The sequence below is a fragment of the Lepidochelys kempii genome, chromosome 1 (genome assembly GCF_965140265.1).
Source record: "Lepidochelys kempii isolate rLepKem1 chromosome 1, rLepKem1.hap2, whole genome shotgun sequence".
Classification (NCBI taxonomy): Eukaryota; Metazoa; Chordata; order Testudines; family Cheloniidae; genus Lepidochelys; species Lepidochelys kempii.
In genome coordinates, this window is record NC_133256.1 from 204,592,907 (window position 1) to 204,611,048 (window position 18,142).

The 18,142-nt window shown below is 45.0% G+C and overlaps 1 protein-coding gene across 1 annotated transcript; it reads right to left on the reverse strand.

Moving 5' to 3' along the window:
- Positions 1-3,112: 3,112 nt before the first annotated feature.
- LRRC58 (leucine rich repeat containing 58) lies at positions 3,113-17,632 on the reverse strand. The gene is made up of 4 exons (XM_073309546.1): positions 17,086-17,632; positions 9,339-9,467; positions 7,776-8,053; positions 3,113-5,833 (listed from the first exon to the last, which is right to left on the reverse strand). Exons 1-4 carry the CDS (start codon positions 17,586-17,588, stop codon positions 5,625-5,627), a joined length of 1,119 nt encoding a protein of 372 aa, XP_073165647.1. The 5' UTR covers positions 17,589-17,632; the 3' UTR covers positions 3,113-5,624.
- Positions 17,633-18,142: the final 510 nt, after the last annotated feature.

Consider the following 18,142-nt stretch of genomic DNA (forward strand, 5'->3'; position numbering starts at 1 on the left):
TCTCTAGTCTCTCCATTACTGTCACAGTTAAAATCGTCACAAAAGGAAAAAAAGACAGGAGGCCAGCCTGCTGCCTGGCCGCTTTTCTCTCTTCCTCACCCCTTGATCAGCTGCCACCCCGTTTCGCTGGACAATTGTCCTCATGCCCTTGGCCAGAGTATTTCCCTTTGTGACTCTGAAACGTATCCCCACGTGCAGGTCTTGAAGCTGGGCCCAGTGGCAGAAGGCAACATAAAGGCTTTTGCTAGGGTAAGCAGGCAGAGGTGGCCTTGCGGCTAATTGTCTCTCTAGAGGTGGAAATCAGCACTGCAGGGTGTGAACAGAAGTCGCCATAGATGGAGGGGGTGAGGAACAGGCTGCCCAGGCCAGGCATTTCTTTCTCCCACAGTCAAAAGGCACCACTCTCCCTGTCGGGGAATCGAACCCCGGTTTCCCACTCAACTGGTGGGGATACTGCAGCTCTCAAGTGATTTCAGCTCTCAGTGGGGGAACCTTGCTACTAGTACAGGGAGGTCTCTCTTCCACAGACACACTGGCCCCCAGCAGATCTAAGTACTTAGACCTGATTATCAGTAATTTCAGCTCTAGTGATCACTTAACCAACCAAAAGGCTCTCTATGGAACCTAATAATCTCTATCTCTAAACAGGAGAGAGGGGCAGGTCAAATAAGTGCCTGTGATTCTTATGCAGAGCCAAGAAGGGAAACACCTGTACCCCACCCACTCTCTTCTCTCTCTTCAAGCATATGGCATCCAAACCTCCTGCTTAGGGAGTGCACTTGAGGATGACCAGTGCTTTATTTGTAACGACAAAGAGGTACCAGGGCTCAAGAAAGTGTGTTTCTTTCGTAACGAAATGTTATAAGCCCAGAGGTCCCAGAGCTATGAACTGTCAAGCCTAGAGGTGCCAGGCCTCAGCCCCAGCAAGCCCTAGCACAAATTAAGCACTGAGCGAGACCCCCCCCCCTCCTTCAGGCAGGCTCAGTACAGTTCTGCTGCCCTTTATTCATACAAAGGGATGGTAACATTTCATGACCCCCACATTTAATTAAGATGTTTAACAAAAAAAGTGAACGGTACAGAGTTTAAGCGTAGAAGTTTCTGGTTATCAGGGAACAACATACAGATTACCAAGGGGTGCGAAGTTCGGTTTAAGATTGGATGGCGTATACTAACATGATTTGTAACCCAATACCAGCCAAAATTGTTCACTTGGGCAGCATAGCTCTGTCTGCTGGATATCTAGGGAGAGTAGGTATGTTCATGTAAATAGTTTGGTCCTGAGCCCTTCCACCCATTTCTGGGTCATCACTAGCTGTCAGGGGAGAGCTCATCCAGACCTTGCTTACAAAGAATAATTGAAATTATTAGGTAGGCAAATACAGCCAAAACGAATGCCCTGATCTAGTGATAAACAACAGCTGTATGAGGAAGCTAGTCTTTGCTCATACTTTTCAAACCTATTATGCTTTCTCAGGTACAAGTATTTTCTCATATACTTAGGGCCCTACCAAATTCACAGCCATGAAATCTGGTCTCCGCCTGTGAAATCTAGTGTTTGGTGTGCTTTTACCTTATACTATACAGATTTCATGGGGGAGACCAGCGTTTCTCAAATTGTGGGTCCTGACTCAAAAGGGTGTTGTGGGTGTGGGTGCGCGCGCACAAGGTTATTTTAGGAGGTCACGGTATTGCCATCTTTACTTCTGTGCTGCTTTCAGGGCTGGGCAAGGGCAGAGTGGCTGCTGTTGCCCAGGCTCACAGCTCTGAAGGCAGCCCCCCGGTCAGCAGCAGTGTGGAAGTAAAGGTAGCAATACCCTACTATACCACCCTTACTTCTGCACTGCTGCTGGCGGTGGCTCTGCCTTCAGAGCTGGGCTCCCTGCCCGCAGCCGCCGCTCTCCAGCAGCCCAGCTCCAAGGCAGCACTGCCGCCATCAGCACCGCAGAAGCAAGGGTAGCAGTACCACAACTCCAGTACAACAGCCTTGTGAGCGCCCCCACCCCCACCAACTCCTTGCTGGGTCAGGACCTACAATTACAACACTGTGACATTTCAGATTTAAATAGCTGAAGTCATGAAATTTACAATTTTTAAAATCCTGTGACCATGAAATAGACCAAAATGGACTGTGAATTTGGTAGGGCCCTTCATATACTTTTAAAGTGTGTATTAATGTTTTAATTTCAATTCAAATTTCCAACCAACTAATTTGGCAACAGGTAACTAGGGGGGTGTTGGGGAAGTTCGGGGGGGTATACACCTCCCCAGCGGGGGGAAATCCCTGTCTGTATGGGAAGTGTTTCCAGTTCACCTACATGAGAAATGCCATGTAGTCTTGACAATTCTGTAGTAGCAGGTAAATTGTCATTCAGTTCACCCAACATTTATCAGCTTCAGGCAGTCATCTAACTCATTTCAGTTGAGGATCACATACAAAGCCCTCAAAGTATTAGTGGTGACAGCCAGGATAAAAGTTAAGAGGGCTACAGCTCATGCTCCCAGAAAGACGAGCAGCTGGGGTCAGGGAGATATGCCTGCTGCCTGGTAATCAGGTACAGCATGAAGCTAGATTTATTCTTTCTTCTACCACAGCAGAAGACTTAGCCCAAAGCCCCACATAAACTACAGTAATCTGGACCTACGTGCAGTGGACAAGTTTTGTGGAATCTGTAGCACCTGAGAAAGTCTGCAGCAGCTCAATTTAAAATACTGAGGTTTATAATTAAACATGAAATTGAATATACTCAGAAAAGACGCCCATGTTTTACACTGTCCCATTTTCCAATATGGGGCATATTTTTGTACTGACAATTGCCAACTGCAGTGCAAAAGCCAACAAGAGGGAGGTAGCTGAAGCTACCGACACCTAGGAGGCAGTTTGGGATTGTTAGATAAGCACATTTACTGAACGTTTCTAAAATGATGAACAGTGAAGCAGAAAGCTATGCTGATATTTAAATTGTCACCTTTTGGTTTCAGCATTAGTGCCCCATTGAGATGAATGAGGCAGTTCACACCTCTTAGCACTATTGTTTCAGGCTGCAGGCAGACTCAGGAACACTACCAACTCAGTTTACAATCAGGTTGTGTTTTTATATTTATCTGTAGAAACATTAAGTCAAGATTTAAAACAAACAAACAAACAAACAAAAAAACTAGATTCTGCAGCAAAATTCTACAATGATTTTCATGAAATACACACAATCCTGCCTACAGTCTAATTTTAATTGACCTAAGGGGCAAGAGTGTTACTACTTCCCCCAGGAGACTGTTCTACTTTCTAATCCTATGGGGAAAGAGAAAATCTCTAATTTCTATGATTCTGGTGATGGAACCCTCCCTTTCTCACCACACTAGAGTTGAGATATTACCAAATAATGGACAGAGACAGTTTTCAGAAATAACATTTTTGGCTTAGTGTTACAATCAGTTTACAGCTCATAATGAAATAATGTTAGAAATATTCTATATTCATAGCAAAATATACTTTTAAAAACTGTAAGGCACCTTTAAGACTTTGTAAATCAACACAATGCTCATGATAAAATTCCACAAGAGGGCTGGATTAAAACCCCTTAATCCTTTAGTGTTCAGTACAAGATCACCAATGCTCTCATCAGAAAAACAAAGAAATCAAGACGTTTCCAAGATGGAGTTATTCCTGTATTAGAGTGCACCCTGAAGAAGTCTATTTGAAGTATCTTGGAACTATTCAAGCAGAAGAAAAAAAAAATCTCCCTGGTGTGTATAAAACGCATTAAAAACAGTTCTTTGAACTGGGTAACAAAGATGCATTGTGGGGATTAAGTTTCATTACTCAGTGGATTAAATCCCTTCCATTCATTACTGCCAACAGGAGAAAGGAACAAAAACAGGCCAATTCCTCCCCATACAATTCAATCAAAGATTTAAAAGCAGACAGTGAGCAGGACAGAAGTCCATGAGAAATTGCATTTGGCCACTGCAGAACTCATTAAGATATTTGTTACTGACTTCTGAAAGTCTAGCCTCTTACTAAACAGAGATACACATAAAAGAATTGGCCACTGTATAAACTGCTTCACATCAAGTAGATTTTTTTTTTTTTTTTTTTTTTTTAAAACGTGATCCCACTGTTCACATTAACCACCTGCACTCAAACTCACCATCAGCTCTCTTTGGCAAAGAGATGGAAATACCTATCAATTTCATTAACTCTTTAAAAGCTATATGTATTTCTCAATTAAATATTTAGCTACAGAATTATATCTAATCTCTGCAGTTTTCCTTTAAATACAGTTTAAGGTAACTGAATACACTATCTGAACAATGTAAAGGATTGCATGAACAAGACTGAATGCAAAACTAATAAATATACAACCACCTTCAATACCAACTTGTCTCCCACACAACATGCTCAAAGTGGCTTGCCTTCCACTTCCTCCTACCAGCTTCTCTTTTCATACTGGGATGGAGGGAAAGAATAGTGCTCTGCAATGTTCCTTACTCTGTATTTCAGCTGAAGGAAAGTAGTAAGTTTTTTCAAGGCACAAGTTGCCAAAACCATGTAATAAACTTCTCACACAGAGATTTTGCTTAACGCCTAATGTAGGCAATGACAGCCTTAGTGCGTGGCCTCCAATATGTGAAGTTATATTGTAAAAAGTGAAAAGAAGCTATCCATAATAAGAGGACACAACAGAAAGATCAAGTGAGAGGCACTATGGAATTTACACAAGTTTAGGAGCACATTTGCTCCACTGGGGCCAGATGAGTTTAAAGTACAGGGGAGGGCAATGATTTGGTTCTTTAGACAGGGGCATATGGCTGTAGATCTGTATAGGTGTCAAGGCTCAATGAGATGCTTTGCATGTATTCCCAATCAACATGGTGACACCGATGCACCAGTTGCAAAGAGGCAATAAAGATGAGTCAGAAGGAGAGACTAACAGCAGCCTTGTATAAAAAGGGAGATAAACACCAAACTGGCTCAGTACTGGGGCTGTAATAAACTAACATCTACAATAGATGTAGACCTTAAGTCTGGAGCAGAGGAAGACAGTAGCCAGATCTTCGAAAAATCCATCCCCAACAAAAAGAAATTTCATTGGGGGGGGGGGGGAGGTATCTAAATATGTAAGCGAAAATCAAGGGAGAGCGCAGAGTGTTGAAGCATGATACGAGAAAGATTTGCTGATAAATACAGCATTGGAGTCCATACACCCAGAATAGCACAGTTACACTCTTGCTGATTTACCATAATGTAATACCCCAGAACAAGAACAGTCTTCTTTGCTTCATACGGTGCTAAAGCCAATCATAGTAGTGAAGTGTCATGCTATCAAAAACCCCTTTAGACAGGCTTCCCAGACATGGCAGGTCTGCTCTCCCTGACCCCCTTTACACAGATCTCCATGGTAGTTTAGTGATAACTCTAGCCCCACAACATCCCCATGTAGGCAAGGCATTGAGTTAAATCTTCTAAGCAGTATCACACCAAGCAATTCTAGATTTGCTCAGATGTGCTGCCACTTACATGACTTGAGGACTGTTTCTAATGAGCCCCTCAGGAAAGAGCCTCTGGCTCTGCATTTCCACTATTGCTTTAGTGACATGTTTCTCTTCTAGTCCACCACTCCCTTTTATCCAAGAAGAACTTTCTGCATCCTGTGTGCAGCAACAATGGCTTCATCCTCTGAGTCAGACTCGCTTTGGGAAGTGGAGCTCTGAGAGGCGGAGCTGCAGGGGGAAGAGCATTCTGGGGAGCACAGATAGTGCATCAGCGGCAGGCGGTACTTCCCACAGAAGTCAACAAATTTGATTTGTCGGACACAGCTGTCGAAGTAGACACCTGGAAGGGGAAGGAAAGCAAGGCAGTTTTTAAAACAACAACTCAATGGTTTGTTGTGAAACCTGCATGCTCCACAGAAATGAACAAGCCAGCCATGATTTCTAATGCACCTGCCTCATCTTAGGGATTAATTCAAACAGCAAAGGTTATGGAAATAAGAATTTTTAGTGGGGAGGAACATATCTATGTGCTGAAGTGGAAACTGAAAGCATCAGTTTATGTGCGGTTTCTGGCAACACATTTATCAGATTTTTTCAGAGAAAGTAGCAGTTTGCCAGGTATCTGCATCTCAAGCATTTTATACCGTGGCCCCACTGCCTAATTTTGCCAACTATTTTCTCACCCTAGGATAGTGTTTGCAAAGTAGCTGCTAAAGTGGCTGGAAGCGGAGCACCAAAAGTCAGGACATCTGTGTTCTATTCCCAGCTCTGCCACTGATTCCCTTGAGTTGCAAGGCCACACAGTGACTTAAATTCTTAGTTTTCCCACCTGTAAAATGGAGATAATACTTAGGAGTTACCTCCCAGGGGTTTGAGAGAATTCATGTTTCTAAAGCACTTGAGATACCCAGGCGAAGAACGAGGAGTACCTGTGGCACCTTAGAGACTAACCAATGTATTTGAGCAGAAGCTTTTGTGGGCTAGGCCCAAGCTTTAGCCCACAAAAGCTTATGCTCAAATACATTGGTTAGTTTCTAAGGTGCCACAAGTACTCCTTGTTCTTTTTGCTGATACAAACTAACACGGCTACCACTCTGAAACCAGGTGAAAGAGTTACAGAAGGGCAAAGTACTATTTGAAGAGAGAAACAATGGCCAATTCATTCCACAGAAAAGGAAATTTCTCTAAGAATTCAGAGGTAACATCATGCTGGGGACTGTCAAACATGTCTTTAAATGTTAAATCCATTTACCCGCTCTATTTTCCAGTCTACCAGGCCCCTTCTAACAGTTATCAAAGGTGTGTGTATATAAATAAAAGCTCTCTCCCTCATAACCCCATTTCTCTTCTGCTTGAGTGAAGTTACCATGCTGAATTTGGATGCTATTTTCCATGAGAACAGAACAGAATGATGCCACAGTTGTGTTCTCCTCCTACTGCAGGGAGATTGTTCTTATTCTGACGCAGTCATATTCAGAAATGTTTCTAGAGGTGTGTGTGGGGTTTTTTTTTTTTTTTTTTAAATTGTAGTTGCCTTTGAGTTAACTATGCCTCTGCAGCATTTCTAGTAGCAAACTGCAGATCACGATAAAGTGAAACCACTCAATCTATTTTCATTCTCTAAGCTGTGTGAAATGCAAGGAAAAAGTCCTCTCCCACTCAACGCAACCCAATCTCTGGCCTCTCCATCCACTCCCTGTTTTGAAGCTGTCATATTAAGTAGTACGAAGCGGACAGAATCAGGACCGAAGAAGTGGTAGTTAAGGAACAGACTAAGAAATAGACCATTTGCATTAGAATAAATCCATTGCAAAAAAAAGCATTGCTTGGAACTCCCCAGTCTTGTACAATGCCTGTAAAATCCCTTGCATACAGGTTACATGTGACAGTTGTGCTCAACACTATGGGATAGGTGCTTCACGAATCCCAGAACACGTTGGTACAGCTGCATCGTTCTAGAAGTGCATTTTGCGTACCAGCCAAAACAGTTCTATCAAAAACTGTGCTCCTGTGCAGAGGCTGCAAACCAGTGCTAAGATTTTAAGCAATCAATGACCCTGCAGGGACTTTCTTGCTTAGGGTAGAGACAGCCCAAGTTAAGATGCAATGACACAGTCCCTTGAGGAAGAGGATAAGACAACACCTGGGGCTACTGAAATGCTCACAGGAGGAACTGACTGGTATGACAACACATGCAATTAAGCTACTAAAAGGAGAGCTAGGTTAGAAAGAAATAGAAGAGCTGGCAGGTGAGAACAGGGAGCAGAGAGCAGCTAACTTACCTCCGCACTTAGGATTGGGGCAGTTGCTGGCCAGGCTCAAATATCTGACAAGGTTCCCTGGGAGATCACTGGGAGCATAGGGAATGTTGCGGGTTTTCATGGTGCGTCCAGCTAGTTCCAGGAGACTTGGGGGATTATAAGTCAGATCACGGACAAAGCGAACAACCAGTGGGTTTCCTCGCAAACTCAGCTCTTCCAGGTGAACCAGGTTGAGGATCTCCCGGGGGAGGTACGTCAGCAGGTTGTTGTGAAGGCTAAGGGAACGTAGGGAATGCAACCTGAAAAAATCAAGAGGAAGACAGTCAAGAGGAACAAGCATTACAAAGCACCACCCATTTACTGCCTTTCTCACTAGCTTGTTTCCTTTGGCTTTTTCCTTTAAGCACAAAGCCATGCTAACAGAGTTGCTCGTCTAGCACACAGACTAGCCTATGCAGAACTTGGCTCAGCTCCTCAATGCACGTTAAAGAAATAAGCAGGGTCTTAAATGTGTCTGCCAACCCACCCTAAAAAAAACTGTATGGAACTAAATAGTGCTACACAAAAAGAATGCTTTTTAGAGGGATGTTTCCTTGCACCAAGGGTATGTATCCAAAAGGCTCCACACAATGCTCTGAATAGGTCACCTGTTCTCACTCATGTATTAAAGATGAGCACACTAGCAGTCAGCCAACGCTGACAAACCCCATGCTTTCACTGTCTGCACCTGCATCACCGCATGCTTAGATCCTGTCAGAGCTCAAGAGCTAAGCAAGGTCAGACCAGGTGAGTGTGACTGGGAGACCCAACATATTGATTTGTTTTGTATGTAGAGCTCTCCCTTCCCTCAGCACCAAACCAATATTTCTCATACTACATAAGGACACCATGCTGCTGGAAGAGTCATCTTTCAAATTAAACAAAGCTAAGGTTCTGAACACTTGATGTCAGAGATCCCATGTCAAGAGTAGTAATGCTAAACCCTGCTATCCTGATCAAATTCCAACTTGGAAAACCCCATGCTTCTATCACCTTAGCTTGGAGTTTCAATTGCACAGGGTATTCTTTACTTTCTGTCTTGAACTATTGTGTAGATTTTTTCTGTTTTGTAGCAGATAAAACAATCTTACATTCAGAAGTGTGTAGTGAACCTTAGTGAATGTTTAAAACATTCTGATATCCTTGAATGAGATGCTCTAGAAGAGTATCATACAAATAAGATGGGAAAAGATTTTGGGTACAAGGCAAAGGAGACTGAGCACAATAGGATGAAAAATGTATAGCGTGGCATTTATTTTTACTATTGGCATTTCAGCTTTCACATTTCCTGTGTCTGTGCTTAGATGCTATGGTGATGGCTCCCATAACAAATCCTAAAATGGACATTCACTTTCACAATATTTAGAATTTACAAGTCCTCCTTGCATTGCCTAGTGCTGAGAATCTCCCCCTGCAGACTTAACCTGTGATTAAGAACTAAAGAGCAACCAGATCTTCCCAGGTACTCTCATCCACGCTTGCAGAATAAAGAGGTTTGAGCATTGGCTGGTGGCTGAAGACAGCAAATTAGTTGGATATACTCACTGTGCCAGCTGAGGAGGAATACTCTGGATCTTGTTGTCAGACAGCACTAGGTAACTTAGAGAAGGCAGGTTTGCTAATTCAGGTGGGATTGCAGTAATGAAATTCCCTCCAAGGTACAAAAACTCTAAACTGAAAGAGAAGAAGACTGCATTACTTCATTAATCTTATTTCTGCAGTTTCACTTAGTGCTGGGTCTCATTCAATTTATGAGAGATTTACAGCTTGCATTGCAGATAAAACAATTTTCGTAAGACATACCATATGAAGAGAAAGTTGACATATTATCAACGACCATAATAAAATGATAGTGGACCAGCTCTGCTATAGTTAATGTTGAGTGTCACTTTCAGCTTAGTAGTTGACTCTCTAAGTGCTCCAAAATCCATATGGCAGCTTAGATGGTATTGAAATCTGCTGTGTGGGTAGCTACATCTCAAATATAATCCACTATTTACAAAAAATCACATGGATCTTCTAATTTTTTTCCATGTACACCTTGGGCTCAAATTATTGCTCTAACCCTCCCTACACTGATCTCAGCTACAGCATGGGATTCACCACTCTTTTAGGGATACACTACTGAAAAAGTTATTAAGAACGTAAGAATGGCCATACTGGGTCAGACCAAAGATCCATCTAGCCCAGTATCCTTTCTTCCGACAGTGGCCAATGCCAGGTGCTGCAGAGGGAATGAACAGAACAGGTAATCATCAACTGATCCATCCTGTTGTCCATTCCCAGCTTCTGGCAAACAGAGGCTAGGGACACCATCCCTGCCCATCCTGGCTAATAGCCATTGATGGACCTATCCTCCATGAATTTATCTAATTCTTTTTTTAACCCTGTTATAGTATTGGCCTTCACAACATCCTCTGGCAAAGAGTTCCACAGGTTAACTGTGTGTTGTGTGAAGAACTATTTTCCTTTGTTCATTTTAAACTTGCTGCCTATTAATTTCATTTGGTGATCCCTAGTTCTTGTTATGAGAACTAGAGGTCTTAAGGGTTTATTAAGAGTAAAGTTTGTAACACCAGGTCAGCACAAGCTGAACTGATGAATCTAATGGAATGAAATCAAATGAGCATATGCAGCAAGACTATGGCTCTGTTGAAGCCAGAAGGTTTCCAGTCTGTTGTCACAGTAACTGGATAACTCAAGGTGATATGCTGTGGTCACCGAACCTGACCTGAGCTTAAATAAGTAACTACATTTATGCGTATGGTGCGATATTCGGTTATAGCTGTGTTAGACTCTTCTTGGGGCATCAGAGTATGTACTTTATTTTACCACGGCAGGGCTTTTGCATTTAGAAAGGGAATAGAGAGATGCTCAGCTGAGCTCAATAATGATATATTTACTCAGAGAAATAAGGACTACTTCTGAGATACCACTTTCACAGCTAGATCTAAAGTGCTTTACAAAGGAAGTTAGTCTAATTATCCCCCTTTTAATGATGGGTTAACTAAAGCACAGAGAGGTGAAGTGATTTGCCTAAGGTCGTCCTAGACGCCAGTGGCTGAGCCAGGAACAGAATTTAGAGCTTCGAGACCCTAGCCAATGTTCTATCCACTAGGCCACACTGCTTCTCCACCTCAATGAACCAATATTCCAAGGGTTTGTCCACATGTGTTAGAATATGACCTGGAGAAATCATGATAACTGATGCCACATAAAATATTCAATGGAGACAGACCGATTTATGTTAAACGCAACAGTTCCTTTCTCCACTGAGTACTAATTCATGTTTAACATCCTGTTACCACAATACCTCAGGGCCATACTCTAATGTTTAGTTTCCCAGTGTAGAAGCGCTCCAACATTTGGATCTATCCTTTCTTTACAACTAATGATGTCTGTCCCCACTGCCCAAGTTTTATGCTAGCCAGCATCTTTAACAGCTGGCAGTAGAGAGATCCGCCCAGAACTCTAAATTCAGATGAGATATCAAAATTTCCCTAAAACTAACTTTAACAAGAAGTTTCCCCATCTGGTCTACAAGTGGAGTGAGGAAGTAAGAGTTTAATCAGACAATACACTTATGCTCACCACTTTCTAGGATTTGGCAATTCTACAAAGAACAACACAGCTGCTGCTGAGACGCAACAAATTTAAGATCAGTCTCCTGAAATTATTGGTAAAATGTTTGAAGAAAGGAATTCTAGTGGGTTGCCTCAACATCATATCTTTACCACGGCTCCAGTTGCAAGTCTACCCACACACTTAGCACCTGGCTTTTTTTTTTTTTTAAGTGGATATTGGGTATTAAATATGTTAAAGAGCACATACTTTGGCGCTCATTGCATCAAAGGGTACGCACACAGCTCTCTAACATCACAGAAGACTCCACAGCAGAGCTAAATGAATAACTGATTTTTCGGTTTGGCAGCCAAACTGAAAAATCCAAATGTTTTGCTTCATTTCAAACCAAACACTGAATTATTTTGCTTTTTTCCTTGCTAAAATGAGAAGCAAAACAAAAACCCTCTTTGGGTCAAACAAAGTGACATTTCATTTCTAAACACAATGTCAAAACAAAGTATTTCAGCATTTTTTCAAAAAAAAGTTTTTTTCAGCTGAAATCACTCTGATGTGAATTGGTGAATAATTTTGGTGATGTGTTACTATTTGCTGAAAAAAATTCACCCAGCTCTACTCAGCAGCCTGCTCTGTAGGACCCAACTACGTTCATTTGAGCCTTTCACACTCTCTCACTGCTTCAACAGTTGGAGGTTAATCAGGCATATGAAAGGCAACAATAACTGCTGCATGAAAACAGTGAAGTTAAGAAAATGGATGAAAACCAGTTTAGTTGAAGTGTTCTTGGTGTCCAATTGGTCAGAAACATGATTCCCCTTTCATTTGCACTGATGTAGATATGGAGTAACCCCACTGAAGAGGAATTAAACTACCTAAAGACGGATGCAACTGCAACTAGCCTGTTTCCTCTTGTTCCCCCCCCCCCCCCCCCCCCCCCCCAGATGTTCTGGTTTAACTTGGATTTAAACTTAAAGAGTGGTCAGTTTGGATGAGCTATTACCAGCAGGAGAGTGAGTTTGTGTGTGTATGGGGGTGGGGGGGATGGGGGTGGGGGGGATGTGAGAAAACCTGGATTTGTGCAGGAAATAGCCCAACTTGATTGTCATGCACATTGTGTAAAGAGTTGTCACTTTGGATGGGCTATCACCAGCAGGAGAGTGAATTTGTGTGGGGGGGTGGAGGGTGAGAAAACCTGGATTTGTGCTGGAAATGGCCCACCTGATGATCACTTTAGATAAGCTATTACCAGCAGGACAGCGGGGTGGGAGGAGGTATTGTTTCATATTCTCTGTGTATATATAAAGTCTGCTGCAGTTTCCACGATATGCATCTGAGGAAGTGAGCTGTAGCTCACGAAAGCTTATGCTCTAATAAATTGGTTAGTCTCTAAGGTGCCACAAATACTCCTTTTCTTTTTGCGAATACAGACTAACACGGCTGTTACTCTGAAACTGCAAGGATAGAACACTCAGGTTCCCAGCAGCAAAAATGAAGAGGCCAACTGTTATGTTTACTTAAGCAGTTAATTTCCACTGAGATCCTGTCATGTAATGACTTTGAGGCAAGTCTGAGTAGCATTACAAAGACTGAGCCCCACTCTTCTGACACCCATCTGTGAAGAAGCAGGTGCATATATCAGAACCACAGTAGCACTGCCTCACACTAAGTGTTACTATTCCAGGGCAGTTAGTCAGGAATAGCTATTCCGGAGTAACTGCGTATGTGGGTGCTCTTATTCCAGAATAACACTGCCTTATTTTGAATTAGCTTAAACCACTTCCAAAGCGGTTTAAGATAATTTGGCATAAGGCACGCTTATTGTGGAATAAGAGCAGCCACATATGTAGTTTTTTCAGAAATATTTAAAGCACTCTAATTTCTTATCCTACCTTATTCCAAATGAATTTTCACGTGTATACAAGCCCAAAATATTACCTCTGCCTCCACTAGAATAGCGGCAAAGAGTCCTGTGGCACCTTATAGACTAACAGACGTATTGGAGCATAACGTTTGATAGTCTATAAGGTGCCACCGGACTCTTTCCCGCTTTTGCAGATCCAGACTAACACGGCTACCCCTCTGATACTCCACTAGAATAGAGGCACTGCTAAGTTATATTACACATGCAGGTTTGCAAATAATGGCTCCTCCAGGGCTCATCAAATGAGAAATATAAAGACCCATGAATCAGTAGCAGCAAAAGTGTGGGTTTCTTTTATTTTACTCCCATATAATGGGTTGTGGAAAGAAGTTAAACAGCAAAATTGGGCAATACATATCAGAAACAGCTGACACATTTTAAAGTGACCGGTGAGGAAAAGAATAGTGAAAAGAGGGCATAAACCCAAAGAAGCAGAAGGTCTGTAAAGCTAGTTTGTCTGTTTATTTCTCTTTCTCAGCACTACTTGCTTTTGTTGTTTTTGACAGAGGACTTAAAGTGGATTGGGAACGTTTTCATAACATAACTGAAGAAGTCAAGGTGCAGAAACTTAAAACTTAACTCTTTGGGCAAGCTGCCCACACTGTACCTTAGTGTACATGAGTGTGGGGTAAATACTAATCCATACCTGTGTCACACACTAACTGGCCAGTATTGACCTTGCTGGCTCTAACTAGCTGTTTACCTTCTTGGTATCTGTGTTATGACCTTATTAGTTCTTCAAAGACTCTGTGAGAACATACTTTATTTCTAATGTAAATAGTCAGAAATGCTTTGGGGGGGGGTGCATACTATCATTCAGGTTCTCTTTACACACTGAAGTAGCAAGAGAGGGCACATGCCTGATTATTTTTCATTTACAGGTAACTTAACTTTACAGATAGCTTGGGAAGCTGAGGGTATTAGGCTTGGTCTACACTAGAAAAAGTGACCTTTTGCTGTATTGTGACCAATAGGCAGTTTTTCTAAGGCAGAAAAACACCCAGGTATCTGTTAATAGTGAAACTCTACAGCTACAGAACAGTATTTTCCCTTATTGGTATACGAACCAGCACTGGCATTTTGAACTGGAGCCTGATATTCTAGGCTTCTAGTGAGCTTCTGTGCTGGGCCCCACTGCATCACCACTAACAAAGCGTAAGCTACTCTTGACTGTTAACTAAAATCTGCAGCAACCCAAGCTCCATTGCACAGCGTAGGCACAACTGAGATTGTAGTCTGAAACTAGCGCAGGAGTCTGAATAGGTTGGGAACATGCACCTAGTCCCCTCAATGGCCAAATTATACAGCAGCTCACCAAATGAGAATTAGGGGTGAGTATACAGACGGCGAGAGACATGGGGGAGAATTTAGGCCTTGTCAACGTAAGGAAGTTGTACCAATTTAACCTAAGGGCACGTCTTCACTAGCAACATTAAAGTGCTGCCCCGTGGCTGTATAGTCACAGCTCTCCCAGCGCTATAAAAAAAAACCCCACCTCCTCAAGGGGAGTAGCTCCCAGCACTGGTGCACTGTCTACACTGGCCCTTTACAGCACCGAACCTTGCAGCACTCAGGAGGTGTGTTTTTTCACACCCCTGAGCGAGAAATTTGCAGCGTTGTAAAGTGCCAGTGTAGACAAGCCCTAGGTTAGTACAGAAATCAATTTAATTAAATCAGGGCAACTCCCTTGTGTGGTATTTTGGTTTTAAAAGTGCCTTACACTGATTTTGTATAAATAAATTCTTTAAGGCACTCTTAAAACCAAAATACCACACAAAAGAGTTGCACTGATTCAACTAAATCAGTTTCTGTACCAATTTAGACAGACAAGACCTACAGATGATCTGACAGTTCTCTCCCCACTCTCTCACACATACACTTTTCTCAGACATCCGGGTTCTTGTTTTTGCGTAAGAGGTCATTGCTCAGATGTACATAGGTTCAAAATCTGAAGCACATTGGAGACTCCAGTAAGAGGACACAGGGTTTCCACATGATTCACTATATTTACATCACATCTTCCTGAACCTTGCCCATGGACATCAGCAGCCTACCCAGCATAAGGTAAACAGCTCAAGCTTCTGGCAGAAGATCTAGATCCCTCAGAAAACCTTAGCCAAGAGCAGAGCTCAGAAATTCTTTCCCTTATTCCAAGCTATGCTTAATGTCTGCTTCTCTTCTTTGAAGATTAGTGGATGATGCAAAAAATAAACACTCACTTCCCTAATGCAGATGGATCACTTGAGGATTGCCTGTTCTGTTCATTTCCTCTGAAGCACCTGGCATTGGCCACTGTCGGAAGACAGGATACTGGGCTAGAGAGACCACTGACCTGACCCAGTATGGCCGTTCTTATGTTCTTTGGCTGCACATATGAAACTATTATTATAGCCTAAAGTCAGACAAGACGGGAGGAAAAGAGAAGAAAAAATATGCTACTTAAAGTTCTATATTAAAGTGAAAATGTGATTAGTGAGCGAGATATTGCATGTCAGATGGATATTCCCCCACCATTCTCCAACTCTATTTTCAATGAGATAACCTCTCTTCCCCAAATAAAAAACGTTATCATTACACAATCACTCACTACTTTCTCAGTCCGGGAAACAGCACGAGACTGGTTAAATCATCAGAGGTTGGATTAAAACTGGAAAAATAACCAACCTGAAGCATTAAGTGGAAACCCATAATGTTTAACATCCAAGACTAGACAACTGTAGCATGTAACCTTATACAGCACCAAAAAACACTCATGTGATTTTGTCTACCTAGTTAGAATATGCTATAGGAGAGAAAGAAGTGCATTTTTAAATTGAGTTAGCTACCTCAAGTTGTCTCCTAGATTCAGCATTTACCAGATAACAGAGATGTACAAATGTTAAATTGTTTGATGCAATTAGATTACATTAACAGTGTTTCAAATGGGGTGGGCTAGCTCAAGCGAGCCAATCATTTAAAACCACATATTTTCCCATAGCCTAGACATACTCTCAGGACACAACTTCACCAGAAAAAATAGGTGTTCTCTCAAGTTACTTAACAGGAGGTAAAATCCAAGTGAAAGCAGTAAGGCAATTTGTCGCTATCACATAAGGCAGAGACTCTGGGGGCACAGGGGGTTTACCCTGACCCTGCTAACTCACGTGAAAACCACAAACGGCCTTGTCTTCACGATAGGTTTCAGAGGAGTAGACAGGTTAGTCTGTATCAGCAAAAACAACGAGGCGTCCTTGTGGCACCTCAGAGACTAGCAAATTTATTTGGGCATAAGCTTTCATGGACTATAATGCACTTCATCAGATGCATGGAGTGCAAATACAGTAGGCAGGTATAAACATACAGCACATGAAAAGATGGGAGTTGCCTTACCAAGTGGGGTGGGGGGAGGGGGTGTCAGTGCCAAGGAGGCCAATTCAATCAAGGTGAATGTGGCCTATTCCCAACGGTTGACAGGGCCGTATGGGACACCTTGCCCAGGCTGACCCGTTAAAGGGCAGCAGGGGAGTCTGAAGAAGGCGCTAAGGCAGGGCAGCTCACGCTTTTTAGAGGCAGCTTCTGGCCTAGCCGCGCCAGGCCCGCAGGGGCAGCGCACTGAGGGCGGCCCAGGGACCGGAGCCGGGGGGGGAACCAGCGCTCCTGGGGTCTCCTCCCTGCGCTTGAGACTCCCGAGCCGAACCGGGGCCGGGGATCCTCGCTGCCCCTCGGGGGGCCTGTCTGGCGCCGACACCGCGGCCGGGGGCTCTCAGGGGGCCCCTCCTCGCCGGCGGCGCCCCCCAGCCCGGCTCTCACCTGCTGAGGGCCTGGATCTCGGGCGGGATGCTGTGCAGCCGGTTGCCGCCCAGGCTGAGGCTCTGCAGCCCCCGCAGCCCCAGCAGCGCGGCGGGCAGCTCGGCGAAGCGGTTGCCGCTGAGGTTGAGGACGCGCAGGGAGCGGGCGAGCGGGGCCTGCCCCAGCCCCTTGGGCAGCGCGCCGGGCCCGCCCAGCCGGTTGTTCTTGGCCAGCAGGGTGCGGAGCCGCGACAGCCCCAGCAGCTCGGCCCCCAGCGCCGCCAGCCCCGTGCCGCTCACGTCCAGCACCTCCAGCGCCGGGAACCAGCGCGCCAGCCCCGCGGGCAGCGGGCCCGTCAGCCGCCGCGCCAGCACCAGCCGCCGCGCCTCGCCGCTGCGCCGCGCCTCCAGCTCGGCCGCCACCGCGCCCGCCTCGCCCGCCCCGCGCCGCGGCAGCTCCAGCTCCAGCAGCCCCGCGCCGCCGCCACCGCCCGCCGCAGCCCCGGCCGCCTCCTGCGGCTCCATCCCGCTAGGCCCGAGCCGCGCTGCCGGGCCCCGCAGCCTGGATCGCCCCGCCCCCGCCTGTCGCTGGGCTCGCGGCACGTGGTGCGCCGTGCAGCGCGCGGGGCGGCCCCGCCCGGGGCCACGCGCCCCGCCCCCCTCCCTCGGCTGCAGCCGCGCTGCGGCCTCGTTCTGCGGGTCCCGGGGCGTCGCCTCCGGCGTCACCCCGCCCTTGGCCTGCTCGCCCCTTAGTGCGTCTGCAGGTGCCCGGGCTGTGAGACGACCCCCCCGCCGCCGCCGCCCCTCTGGAAGGAGCCTCAGGCCCTGAGGGGGATGAAGAGGCTCCCGGGGGGGAGGGGCGGCAGGTTTGTAGAAATTTGGGTGGTGCCCAGAACCCGCCCCCGCCCAAACGCCGCCCCCCACCTGCCCAAGGCTCTGGGAGGGAGTTTGGGGGTGCAGGGGTGTGGGCTGTGGCTGCAGATGAGGGGTTTGGGGTATGGGAGGGGCTCAGGGCAAGAGTAGGGGTGTAGGGGGTGAGGGCTCTGTCTGGGGCTGGGGAGCTTGGGGGGTTAGAGAGG

What these genes read in the sequence shown, in the direction of transcription:
- LRRC58 (XM_073309546.1), bottom strand. Translation starts at nt 17,588, where the DNA reads ATGGAGCCGCAGGAGGCGGCCGGGGCTGCGGCGGGCGGTGGCGGCGGC. An exon ending in ATTCCTCCTCAGCTGGCACA is followed by an intron (nt 8,054 to 9,338) that starts GTGAGTATATCC and finishes TGATTTTTTCAG; the next exon opens with GTTGCATTCCCTACGTTCCC. An exon ending in CCCCAATCCTAAGTGCGGAG is followed by an intron (nt 5,834 to 7,775) that starts GTAAGTTAGCTG and finishes TTCCCCTTCCAG; the next exon opens with GTGTCTACTTCGACAGCTGT.